This window comes from Prionailurus bengalensis, chromosome D3 (assembly GCF_016509475.1).
Source record: "Prionailurus bengalensis isolate Pbe53 chromosome D3, Fcat_Pben_1.1_paternal_pri, whole genome shotgun sequence".
In the NCBI taxonomy this organism is placed as follows: Eukaryota; Metazoa; Chordata; class Mammalia; order Carnivora; family Felidae; genus Prionailurus; species Prionailurus bengalensis.
In genome coordinates, this window is record NC_057356.1 from 72,559,708 (window position 1) to 72,574,147 (window position 14,440).

Below are 14,440 nucleotides of genomic sequence, written 5' to 3' on the forward strand. Positions count from 1 at the left end.
TGAAGGAAAGAAAGTAAGAAGGATTTGTTGAGCACCAAGTCTCAATATGTGGCAGGCATGTTAGCTTTCCTTACATCTGAACTAGTAACATTCAATCAGTGAGCTTTCTTTCATGTTTACTTGCAAACAATGTGTTGATTAATTCTTTTCCATTAATATATTTTTGAAATATCCTAGGCATGAGTTATGATTTCACTTCCTGGTTTTTAGATACCCTGATGCCTTTGTTCAAAGTCAGCAGTATTATCAACTGCATGATAAATTGATCTCTTAGACACTTTTCCAGCCTCTGAAAAATCATCTGCTTTAAAATAGATCTCCATATGATCTGTGTATTGGACTGTAACACTCTATTCAGGTGTCATTAATAGATATCCTTTATCAACTGGTATATAAGACACAAAATCAATTCAATTTCCATCATTATCACCAGAATTATTTTCAGAAAATCAACTCTAAGATCAAGAAGATACCTCAGTGCTCTGCATCCTTGGGAGGATGTGTATTAAACATTTGTTAGATGACCAATCTATTCATTCGATTTAGATTATGGGCCATATGTTTTTCTTCAAATTGATTGAATGGCATGGTTGCCATTCTGGAGGACTCTCTGTTGTCCTCACTCAGAGAAGGTAGATTAATGAATAGATCAGAACTACCACATCCAGTTTTCTCCATGTCCTCTGCAGATTAATTTTCCATTAACTCCTCTGTAAACTTATAAACATCTACTCTGAAAAAAGCCAGACTCTAGAAATCCCAGTTGAATTAATCTTTGGTAGGGGCTGAAAAATGTTTTATCATGGGAAATATTCTCCATCTGCCCATGTCTGCTAAAAGTAGGGACATAACGTAAACATTAATGTTTCATCCTGCACACACACGCACACACACACACACACCACAATAAAAATATAAAAGTAATATTTTAAGTGATATGTAAGAATAAGAACATAGAAAATAACTTGTATAATAACTTAAACTTTTGTTCATATTAACAATACATCATTGAGCATTCTAACTCACATTAGTCACTCATAAGGCATTGAGAACACAGTATACATGTCACTTTAGTAAGCACCAAGGAATATAACAATAAGCACACTTCCTACAGGAAGTCATATTGCCTCTGTTCACTTTCCCTCTCAATCCAGAGAGCAAAGAACAGGAATATCATGGAGACTTTAGCTTTTGCCCAAGGAGGAATTTGTCTCTTGCAAAAAAAAAAAAAAAAAAAAAAAAGGAAGAGATCAATCCTTTGAATAAAATATAAAAAAGTTTACTCTTGGGGTGCTGGGTAAGCATCTGACTTCAGCTCAGGTCATGATCTTGTGGTTCATGAGTTTGATCCCTGCCATCCAGCTTTGTGCTAACAGCTCAGAGCCTGGAGCCAGCTTCAGTTTCTGGGTCTCGCTCTCTCTCTGCCCCTCCCCTGCTTATTCTCTCTCTCTCTCTCTCTCTGTCTCTCTCTCTTTCTCTCTTCCTCTCTCTCTCACAAAAATAAATAAACTTTATTTACTCTTTAAGTGACTTTATTGCTTATGTTCGCTCTTTAAATGACTTCATAGTGTATCATATTGTAAAAATTGCTCCTCAAGGGGAGGAATAAGAAATTTCTGGTTTGGACCTACTAAATAAGTACCTAAATAAAATAAATTTTAAAATATATAAATAATTTTGAATAACTCTAAAATAGCCATACACTTCCTTTTTTTAAAGTTAACCATGGGCTCATTTGTTTTGTTTTATTGTTCTTTGTGAAAGCACCATTTCCTGGTTTCAAAACCTAAGGAAAAGTAGAAAACATTTGTTTTAATTATCAAAAATTTCTGGAAGAAGTGATTTTTGAATAAAATTATCTGGGTAAAATGCCTACTTGGTTAAATGGTGTATAAATTCATTACTCTTCAGCATCTCAATTCCTTTCCTCCCCCTCATTTCTATTACAAAGAAAATATGGGTACAGAGTCACACAATTCTTTAGATTCTGTAGAATGTGTATTTTCTTCATAAAGCACATTCTGATTACTGTGTCACATAAAGTCATGATACTACTAATTCTATAAAAAAGAAAGAAGAAACTACCCATTTCCAACTTTTGAACCATGTTAAGCCTCATTTGAATACAAAAAGCCTTTATACATTGCTATTTATTAACATTATTTTTATAAATGTTATATTTAAATTTCATGTATTTATTTACTTACTAAATGTTAGAGATTTAGGGCAGTATGGAAAAAAAAAGAAACTTAGAACTTTTATGGAAAATATAACTACAGAACACGTAAGACTGAAAATAATACATTATTTTTATTTGCATGTAGTTCTTTTAATAATATTAGACAAAAAAAAATTTTTAATTAGACCTAATAGTATTGTTATAGCAAAAGATGGGGTAACTTGTTCTTAAATCTTTAAGGCCAGTACAAATTAAAAACCATCTGCAGTTAGTTTTAAGATTCTATGTAGGATCTGGATACAGTGACCCAACTTGATCTGTCACGGCAGGATCCTTACCTAATACATGTTTTTTTTATATCACCACTTCCTCAAGGACCTAGGACTGTGCCTTATGTTTAGTAGGCCCTTAATAAATTCTGAATGAACTCTTACCTGTTTTATGCTCCATTAATAAAACTAAGACCTCTGGGATCAGACAGTATTTTATACTTTTGCGTCAACTGACTTTCCATCTTGAAGATTCCCATTCATCTTCTGTTTCCCTAGATCAGTGCTTATGAAATTAACCAAGTAAAATAAACACATTTAGTATTTGATCCACACCAAAAAGCCCTTAAAAATGCTTTGATGTGCAAGCAATAGCACTCAGTGTCCTCTTTGGTCTTCAGTGTCCCCTCATTTGACAACTTTGTGGTTCTTGCCTTAAAGAAATGGGAGAATCTTTTTTGTTTTAGCTTATTACTTATCCATAAAGGAAGCCTTTCTGGAAGTTAAAAGACATATTTTAGAAAGGAGAAGCATACCTGCACACAAAGTTAAAATTTGATTCTCACGTCTTTAGATGAAGAGATCCCCAGACGCACCAATATCCCAGAAATGAGTTTTGTGTTTCCTTAGTGAAGTGGTTCTAAGACTTTACATTACCATAAATCCAATCTTGCTTGTTGATGATATCAAGTTTCTTTAAAGTACTTTCTGTTGGGTTTGTTAAGAGTTACTTAATTTTCTTTTCTGGTATCAATCTAATTATAACCAACAAAAAGTTAAGCAATGTCAATATACTAGATTGTGTGGGTAGAATGCTCGAGTTTTAAGCTGCCCTCTCTTATTTAGAAAGATGTCCTGAATTCCTTTATCTGACATGGAGCCTAACCATAGAACATCTGGTTTTCTCCTACCTATTTGAAATTCAGTGTAATCAATAGCCTCGCTAAATCCAGGGGGTGCTGTACCCATAGAGCTTTATGTCTCAGTAATATATGGATGTTCTTGTGGACTTGTTTCTGCATCTTCCCACAAACTAGCTGGGAGTCTGAGAAACTTCATTAAAAAGACATTTGTCAGGATGCTAGAGGAAAAGGAAAATCCTCCACAGACTATTTACTTAATTTCCAGCCAATACAGGATTACTCCCACCAGGAATCATTTATTGCTTTACTGGCCTAAGTGATGGCACTGTTAGCATCTCTTTTGGCTGATTGCTTTGCAATCTAGTTGCTTTCAGATGTGAGAAAAGCTACCTTAATATTCATACAGAACTTCTGTCTCGCTTCATTTCTTCCAACATTGATCTTACTGTGTCCCGTGGGCAAAGTTTATCCTCTGCTTATTGAAACCCAAATGTATCAGGGTCACACAAGGAAGGTGTTTGGGAAAAGGCTTGTGCACATTTTAGTCAGCCCACCAAAATGTTCCCAATGGCTGCTTATTTCATTTGCTTCTCTCCTGCCTACCCTTACGGGAGACCACAGTCACTGGCCAGCAGATTTGAAATTTACCAATTGATGCTGAAAACAGATTATGGTGTGACTGGATTAATTTATGCACTGCTTGTTGGAAGCTTGATATCCTAACTTCAGCTCGGACTTGATATGAAAGGAATTTTTAAAATTCTGAACGTATAGTCTGTTAACAAGTTTGGGTTTGTTGCTCACAAGTGTTTTGCAAATAAAATGATGGGATCTCGAGAAAGCTTTAGCAAGAGGAGTGTCTGGGATGCCAAAGAATGTCACAAGAGCAGGACTTAAAAGAAGAAAAATAAAATCTAAGCAATGTGAGAAAACATCCTATGTTATTGTAGCCGAGTGCCTCAGGTGCCTTCCTGTATGTCATCCACTGATTCTAAATGCTCACAGAAATAACTCTCTGAAGTGAAGAAATGGAATATTAGCTGTATTCTTCTATGTGTTTGCATATAAATTCAACTCCCAAATGTGTTCTTATAAATTTTCTACTTAATAGACATTCTAGAATTCAAAATCTAAAAAAACTAATTACAGTTCCACAAATGTACCAATAGAAAAAGGTATCACCTGTGGTGAAATATCATTAATTAAATTTGGATTATAGCACAATTATGGTTATTTCTGGCTCAATTCTGTTCAATACTGCTTTTACAACTGTTGTACACCTACTGGAAAGCAGTGCTTCCAATAATGTGGTGTTAAAGAAGCCTTCTTTCTTCCCTGCTGTGTTTTTAAGAAAAATTCAGAACAGGTATGTGAGCTGTGACATAACCCCATTCTTGACTCTGTATCTAATATCTCATTCCCAGGCACCTGTTTTGCACATACCACAAGAACTGCTCAAAACCCAGTTATAAGACAAAATGTGCAGTCCCCGTGTAGGGTAATAATGATAATTTGCCACAAAGTCGTGTCAGATGGATGGATCTCTTGCAGCATGAAAGAGGTGGGGGTCTGCCTCTCTAGGAGCCATGGCCAGCACCCTTTCTGTTCTGAGATGTTACACTCGGACTCAAACCACTGCTGTACCTTCTGGGGACACTTTTATAAGGAGATTGGAAGAAAAAAAAGTGGGGACAACTTTTCAAAGAGGAATTGAATTTAGCTTTTTGTAAAAAAGAGTCTATTTTCATGACAGATTTTTTGACACATAGAAAATAACATTTTTTTCACAAAACATAATGGTATTAATAGTCTCAGACTTTCTTTGAAGTAGCCAAAATACCTTGTTCAATTGTGTGTGTTTTTTAAAATATTTATTATTTTTGTCTGTTTCATTATGCTTTCATGCTGTATATCTACTAACATGCTGATATGTTTTCCCAACAAATAGGTCGTCATGGAGATGGAGGTTATTGGCCAGTTGATACTAATTTGATTGATAGAAGCACTCTCAATGGTAAGTCTATCAATTAGATTCTATTGGATTAGTTATATTAATTAAATGGTTAATTCTAGAGTGTCTGAGGCAATTTTTTTACTTACTGAAAGTGTTAAGAATCCCAGACCTAGGATTTTAGTGGGATAATAGAAGTATTAAGTTATATATATAAAAAAGAAATATGAAGTTATTAGCAAACCTGCAGTACATTCTACCAGGAGATAATGCCAATGAGAGTTGAGTGCACAAAATAGTCAGTTGAAAAGTTCAAGCATGGAAAATTTTATAAATGATTCAGAGTTGTTAATAATATAATATCTAAATTTTAAAGTGTTATATGTATTTCACAGGTTTCCAGGGACTCCTGGGGGGCTCAGTCGGTTGAGACTTCAGCTCAGGTCATGATCTCACGAGTTGCGAGTTCGAACCCCACATCAGGCTAACTGTGTCAGCACAGAGCCTGCTTCAGATCCTCTCTCCCCTCCCCTCTGTCCCTCTCCCATTCTCTCTCTCTCACATTAAAAAAATAAAGGAATAAAATGTCTCCAAAAATTTAATATTATTAGAGAAACGTGATCTCTAAGGGAGATTGAACTGAAACCCACTTAGTTTCCTAAACTGAAGTCACTAAGAATTTTTGCTTAGAGAATTTACTCTTCAGAATCCTTTAGCAACTTATTGCTAATTTTTCTTCACACTCGAAGGATTAAACGTTTATTTCTGCTCATCCTGATGGACCATACATACACTTCAGGGTCGGCCAGAAATAATATCTAGCACTGCACAGAAGAAGCAGTTGGTGTTAGTGTTGGAGCTGTCTTCTAAGATCTTGTCCTCAGTTTTGCTGAAACAGAAACTTTGGGAGAATGAATTAATACAAGCCAAACTTCTAAGGGACTGATGTATATATGATAAGTTCCTTTCATAGGTTTTTAAAAATTTGTTCAGTCGCTGTTGTTTGGTTTGGTTTGCTAGATATATAGTTCATACATTCAAAACACAAATATGAAAACTTGCGTACTCATCAGCAAGGTTAAAATATAAAATATTCAACATATAATTGAAATCTGTTATATATCTCTGCCTTATCACATGCTTCTCCACCATTTCCTCCATTCCCCATTGATGTAACCACTCTCCCAAATATGGTTTTTACTATATAGATATATATCCCTAAACATTATAATATTACTATACATGTTTATCACTTTATAAAAATGGCATCATAGGATACGTATCTTGTTGCATCTTGCATTCATCTTTAATTTTGTTTTTAAGATTCATCTGTGTGTTTACAAATACTCCTAGTATTTTATTTTATGAAAATAACACAATATGTTTATACAACAATTTTAGCAGGTTTTCATGAAAAATTTGATTTCTGAATAGATAAATATTCATTTGAATGCTCTTCTATTTAAAAATCCATATGGGTTGGGACACCTAGATGGCTTCGTCAGTTAAGCTTCCGACTTTGGCTCGGGTCATGATCTCACAGCTTGTGAGTTTTAGCCCCACATCGTGCTCTGTGTTGATGGCTCAGAGCCTGGAGCCTGCTTCGGATTCTGGGTCTCCCTCACTCTCTGACCCTCCCCCACTCATGCTCTGTCTCTCTCTCAAGAATAAATAAAAATTAAAAAAAATTTTAATAAAAATAAAAATCCATATGGGAAGCCAAATTGCAATCTAAAAGTTGGTTACTGAGTGAGAAATTGCAATAAGGGGTTCAGCTAAGTGATTATTTCCTATTATAGGTAATGATAACCTAATGCATCTATTTTCTCAAAGAGGACATGTATGTATGTGCAGTAGACCAGATGCTCCATTTAAAGGCTCAGCATCCCCTCCTCTGTCCAGTATTGGATTCAGGAACATATATTTATCTGTTGACTTCTTTTCTAATTACCAGGCATACCCTCTTCTGCTATTAATGCAGTTTACTTAACCAGATAAGTATAAGTTCTTACATTTAAGCTTCCTAAATATATTCCAATCACACCTGTCTAAGGTTATACCCAGAATGCTCTCTCCAGGTTGCTACAGTCCTCACCACCTCCTATTGTCTTGTACACACATCCTCTACCCACATCAAGTAACATTATTGTCTCCTATAGGTATTTGAGGATTAGACACCTTCTATAGCTGGTGCCTGGATCTGATAGTTCCCAGGCTCTCAGACACACAAGGGACACTTTAGGAAGCTCACAACAGAAAGTTGAGAGGAGGGATGTGTTGGGACTGAAAACAGACGAAGGACATGTTCCTTCAATAGGTTTAGATAATGATGGTTCCCTTCCCAAAACTGTGCAAGTTTTATCAACTCATTCTTTTGCTTCAGATTTTATCTCAAGAGTCAACAATATGCCAAACACACTTCATGCATTCAAGTAATCAGTTAGAAATGCCCCTAAGCCATCACTGTGTGCAGGGTGCTTGCTATGAACTATGCACACAGATTGAAAACTAGACCTCCACAGGAACAACAAATGAAGAGGGGGAATTACCTAGGTGGACAAGGCAGAGGAATACGCTTCAGGAAGATGAAAGAGAGTGAGAAAAATCTCAGGGATATGAAGGAGGGTAAAAGAAGGTCATCACTGAAATCGTGTGGGGAAATAACATTGTAGTGTTTTTTGCCCTGAGATGGGTTCTAGGTTTAGAGTCCATGCCAAGAATTAGCATGATCCCCTTTTTAGAGTCATCCTGCAGAGCTGATTTTCAGATATGGTTTCTACAGAGAGTTTCAAAATGGAATTCATCCGCAGCTAAGGGCTGACTATCTATACTGGCACAGGATGGTGTTTTTTGAAGAGACAGAGTGCCAAGAAATTAAGAGAGAGCCAGAACAGTTAATTGAGAAGGAATAATTGTCCCTTCACTGTTTCTACCCTCTAATAAGCAGTGGTCATGCATGTTAAAGGTGGAGCAAGTGTAAGCCACAAACATAAAACTAGGCATTCTCTTAAACGACATGTCCTGAAGAACTCTAATTTTGAATAGAATTTTCAAGTTTAGCAAGTAAAAATACAGGAGGCCAGAAAATTTGAATCCTTTCTAATCACCTATATATATGAGATAAAGGAAAATATTGCAAGAAATTTCCATTTCAATGTATGTATGCATCTCAAGGTGCACATGTATAGGTGACTACAAATAACTGAAATTTGATTGAGCCTCCTGTATTTTTAATTACTAAATATAGCAGTCCTAATTTTGGATCAAGCTTGAAAGTTTGGTATTGACTATTTGAATTTGCCCTTCAAAATAAAGTGAGATTTCTGAAAAGAAACCCCAGACCAAATTTGATGCTAACAGGTTAAGTCAACAAGAACTTTTCACAGGAGTCAGATCTCAGATGAAGAGAATTATAGTAATTGATGGGAATGCATGTTATTGTATTCTTTTTTTTTGCCATTTAAGGTTCCTAGTCAGAAAAATAATTGCAATTAAATTTAGTCTGATATACATTATATCACTAGAGAAAGTCATGAAGATAAAATAGAGGAACAATAGCCAGTGACTTTGAACCAGTTTAGATAGATCATTGCCCATCACCCCTTCTCAATTTTCTGCAACACATAATGATGTTTTAGGTGTTTCATGTTAAATGAATGGGATGAACAAAGCACCTGAATCATTTCTAGAATCTTTACTGGAATCACGAATTATTACAGGCTACTTGATTGAATTGATAACCTCTAAGAGACATGGATGGTGGAGAGCAAACTCAATCTGTTTCCCATTCTATTTTTCTAACTGATAAATGATGGTAAATATGTAATTTGACTTTAGCTTAGGTTATTACGAGCAAATCAGCAAAGGCATCTGAAAAACCCTACCTTTCTAATTAAAGTTCTGCTAATGTCTTATTATGCCTTAAGAAGGGTTATAATTTCCAATCCAATGTACAAATGAAACCTTGACTGATAAAACTCCAAACCCACCCAACCTAGGCTGAGTCAACAAAAACATTTTAAAATCTGAGCTTTTAAACCTCATACACCAGGAAATTTTCATATATCTCCTCTTAGAGTGACAGAATTAGAGTTTTCCTATCTCTCCCTACACTTCCTGTATTCATCCTTCAAAGAATTATAATAGAATAATGGCTTATTGTCGGGATCCTCAAGCTAGTTTCAAATAAATTTAGACCTCACTAGTCACTTACTTTCTCTTACAGCATGCCACTCTTTAAAAATGCACTCTTGGAATTCAAATAAAAACAAAGCTATAGTTCATGTTTACTCTTGTAGTTGTAAGCCCTTAATTAAATTGAGGAAACTGAAGAGGCTTCCTAAATTATTTTCTTATGACAGATAGAATCAAAGCTAATAGGTACTGATATGGTAGTATTTTACTTTTATGGTGTATTCAATTTTGTGGTCCACATTCTCAAAGCAGGAAAATCTTCAACTTCTGAAAATGTGATTTTGTAGTTTATATTTGTATGAATACAACACTGAAAATCACTTCAATCTTGCTGTTCTCATTGGGAAAGATAAATCAGCATTTTTTTTTTGTTGATGGATCTGTGTGTAATTTATAAAATTAGTAATTTTGGTTAAGAGATCTGTAATCCGTATAAATATGTGGTTGTATTGATCTCAACCTTTAAAACCCAAATTAACTTTGATAAGTTGATGCTTTGGTGAAATATTTCTAAAAATCAATATCATTAATTTTTAGATATTCAGAATCATATTAGGTGTTCTGTAAAATATGCCTTACACTGTGTGTTTGGGAGAAAAGATCATGACTTGACCCTTACTCTTAAAAACTTTTATTTTATTATTTTCAGAATGCAGTAATATTTTAACTAATCTAAATAAAATAGACATAAAAGCTCTTCCATATTTGCATGAAATGATCATTCTGAGGTTGGTGAGCTATTGTAAGCACTCAACAGACACCTTAATGCCAAAGGAAAGGTCCAGAAATAAAACTTTACATCATTCATAGAAAGGTAATTGGAGTGGTCCAGGGTATCAAGTTTTAGTCTATAAGGGGCGCTGCCTACCTGCCGTCCAACCATTATCTATCGCAAATGATTTGAAAGATCCCAGACTAATACCAACCCCCAGGTTCTAATACGACTTTGCCAAGGATTAGAACTGTGTGAATCAAGTCACTTAAACTCTTGGGATCTTAGTTTTTCATCTGAACATAGAAAATGTTAAGCTAGATCAGGATTCCTCTACCTCAGAGCTATTGTTATTTGAGACTGGATAATTTTTTGTTGTGGGGCTTATCCTATGCATCCCTGGCTTTTACGCACTACATGCCAAGGGTATTTCCCCTCTACCATGTTTTAAGAACCAAAAATACCTCTACACTTTGCCAAATTTCCCCTTAGGGAGCAAAATCTCCTCAGTTAAAAACCGCTGATCTAGATCACCAATTCCCCAAAGGTTGTTCCAAGGTAAATGGGTCCCATGAGAAGCTCTGAGAAAAAATGGTCCATGGTCACATAAGTATTGGGAACTTTGGCCACTCACTTCTCTTTTGCCTGGTTCTCCCCTTTTACCTGAATACTAGAGGTGTTAGTCTTGAGAAAGCATCTCCACTAACTCTATACTCTTGATTCGGTGACCTTGTCCACTCCCATCTGTGTGCCAGCTCCGAAATTTAGATTTCTAACCCAGACCTTCTAGCTGCCTCTTTATAATTTATCATAAGATCTCAACCCTGACATAGTCAAGACTGAGCTTTTGTTTTTCCTTTCTTGGTCTTTCACCCTCTCCCTCATCTCAGACATAGGACAATCACTTAAGTCTAAACCTGCCCGATGCTTCCTTTTTTCCTCCTCCATATGCAATCTGCTTTTGATTATTCATTCTCAGATTGTGTTTTGCACCTGTCTACTTTGCTTGACTGCCATGGCCACCATTTCAGTTGAAGTTATCACTCCTTCTCACCTGGAGAATAACATCTTCTTAGCTGGTCTCTCTGCTTCCACCAGCAACATCTTCCTTCCTGAAAGCCCTTAAATGGTCTGTGATTGTACTGAGAATAACTGAATGTGACCTACAGGGCTCTTGAATGAACTGGGTCTTGTTTCTCTCTCCAGCCTCATTTTGTGCCATTTCCCTTTTGCTCCCAATGTTCCAGACATATGATCTTCTCTCAGTTCCTTTGTAAAGAAAGAGGAGCTAACTCCTAGGATACTCCATGATTCTGCCTCCATGTTACTTCTGTAATGAGGCCTTTCATGACCTCTCTTCTCCTCCAAAGACTGTTATGTTCTCATATTGCATCTTTCTTTTGAACTCTACTTTTTAAAAATACCAATTATAGTTTTAATTTTATATTTGTTTCATGATCTGTTTCATACATCTTTTCCAGTAAGTTGTAACCTCCATGAAGTCAACAATCATGACTCTTTGAGGGGTGTGAGGGGGGAGCAATCACAATATTCTAATTTGATACTTACCTAGTTGTGTTCTTGGGAGGAGGCAAGCCTAGGATCCTCCTACTCAGGCGCCTCCCCAGTAGTTTCCAATTCTAATTTGGAAACTGTTCTCAGACCACACAATGTATAAGACAATGACATGCAAATTATTATGAAACAATATAAGCATGGCCCTATAAATACGTTTTAGTGGTTCGATAGCCTGGCTATTGCTCCCTCTCTGTTCTTCCAGAAAAATAGCTCAGAAATGGGGTTTTCATTCTTCCTTGTAAGAGCTATGGGTTGATCCCAGGTGAGAAATGACCCAGACAAGGTACATGTTTTAGGAATGGAAAAGATAGGCCATTTAATATATATTGATTTTTTCCTCTGTTCTAACTAGTTGGGCAGGCTGAAGGCTACATCACAACTGTATGTATATACCTCTTTTAGTTTTCTTTTAGGCTGCTTGAATCCTTTCATGAATTTTCTCTCCCCATCACCATCCCCCTCCCCAGCTTTACTGAGGTATAATAGACATATAACACTGTATAAATTTAAGGTGTACAATCTGTTAATTTGCTACACTTATAGACTGTAAAACAATCACCACCATAGTGTTAGCTGACATCCCCATCACATCACATAATTACCATTTATTTTTTTGTAATGAGAAAATTTAAGATTTGTAATCTATGCAGCTTTCAAGTATATAGTACAGTATTATTAACCATAATCACCATGATGTACATTGTCACCCCAGAATTTGTTCATCTGATAACTGGAAATGTATACCTTTTGACCAACATCTCCCCATTTCCCCCAACCCCTAGTCTTGGTAGCCACCATTCTACTACTGTCTGTTTCTATGAGTTCAGCTTTTTCAGATTCCACATATAAGTGATATCATGTAGATTTGTCTTTCTATGTCTGGCTTATTTCATTAGCATAATGCCCTCAAGGTCCATCCATGTTCGGATCACAGCATCATATCCCAGGCACCTAACTGGATCTTCAGTACATTTTTCTAGAATAATTGGGTATATTCTTTACTGTGCCTGCCCTATCTCTCCTAGCAATTCACAGTTCACATTAGCATGTTCAAAATTCTGAGATTTGAGAAAGGAAATATGTTTTCCAACTTAATTGACCAAGGAACTTCCTCCCAACCCCATAATGCTGATTAATATTTCATTTTAGGGAACATTGGGCTAGATTATCTGTAAAGTTTCTTCCAGCTGGTTGACTATATAGCACTTTATTTCAGGGGGAGATGCTTTGAAATATTCAATGCCATAGGAATTTCTGTTCAAATTCAAAGACCTGTAAAATTATTGAGACATATGTTGAGCTCAAAGTGTTATAATAACAAAATTGTTATCAGGGAAGACTGCAAATGTAGGAAAGAAGTTTAGTCCCAAGCAATCATTGGATCTGTTCTCTCCCAAATACTCTAAAAATTAAAGACATTATTATTTCACGAAACCAATTTTCCAATTATTACTTGAGACTTTAGGCCCATAAGATTATGAAGTATATATTTATTTTTATTAAATGTAGTAGAAAAAGGTTGAAACATTTTATGGCAATCAAACGTTATGAAAATAAAAAATGGATGGAATGCCCATGTGACTTTTCAAAATTTAATTCTCTTCTCACCAATTTTAATGAAACGCATCTAAGTCTTTGATTACCAAGACACTGGATACCCAAGCTATTTTAGTAACAACAGGAACAGATATATCAGGACACTATATTTTTCTTTAAGTTGGAAAGATCACATAGAATGAATATTGAAGCGCTTCATAATGTCTATTGAGTGCCAACCCTGTGTCAGGGCCTGTGGCCAGTGTGTTGCATCCATTATCTCATGAAATAATCACAGTGTCCAGAAGGATATTTGCAAATCTCATGAAGCTTCCCCTCTGAAGCCCAAAAGATAGCAAATGTCATCTTGCCTCTTCTGGAGTCAGGCTGTCTTCCAGAACTCTTATCTGTAGTGATCTAGATTGATGAGCTCTAACATTTTTCCTAATTTGGAACAGTCTTTTGATATGTTCAAATATATGGTTGATTGTCATTATTTGCAGATTGTTATTGTGAATTCACTTACTGCTAGAATTTATTTTTAACCACCAAAATCAATACCTGTATTGCTTTTATGGTCATTGTGGAAATGCGCAGAGCAGCCAAAAGTTTGAGTAGCCCAGTGCTCACGAACTCAGCTGAAATAAACAAGATGACCCTCTGCCTTATTGTTTCAGCTCTCACAGTGTAAACAAACATCCTTTCTACAGTATATGTAGTGCCAATTTTTTTACATTTTTGTGCATTTTTTAGTGGTGGTTTCAGGGTTTAAAGTGGCCTTAAATGTAGTGCTGAAGTGCTGTTTACTGTTCCTACACGCAAAAGGCTGTATGCTGTAGCTTATGGAGAAAATGTGTGTGTTAATTAAGCTTCACTCAAGCATGAGTTATGATGTTGTTGACTGTGAGTTCAATGTCAATGAATGAACATTATGTATTAAATAAAGTGTCTTTAAAAAGAAACACATATAAAACAAGGTTATATATTGATTGATAAAAATGTTGTAACCAGAGGCTCCCAGAAACCTAACACCGCATTGCCTCCAGCAGCAATACTTAGTATTCCTTAATTCAGTGTTTACAGCAACTCTACAGAACAAATTACCACAGATAATGAGGGTCAGCGACATCAAAAGATTCCATTCCACTTGACTTTCTT

General features: G+C 35.8%; 1 protein-coding gene across 4 annotated transcripts in view; it reads left to right on the forward strand.

Annotated features, from left to right (window-relative positions):
- DCC (DCC netrin 1 receptor) overlaps window positions 1-14,440 on the forward strand; it is a 1,143,392-nt gene that overhangs the window by 1,055,765 nt on the left and 73,187 nt on the right. For all 4 annotated transcript variants that reach the window (XM_043558863.1, XM_043558864.1, XM_043558865.1 and 1 more), the window contains one exon: window positions 5,260-5,325. In XM_043558863.1, the coding sequence (XP_043414798.1) occupies window positions 5,260-5,325 (66 nt within the window). The remainder of the gene's footprint in view (window positions 1-5,259; window positions 5,326-14,440) is intronic.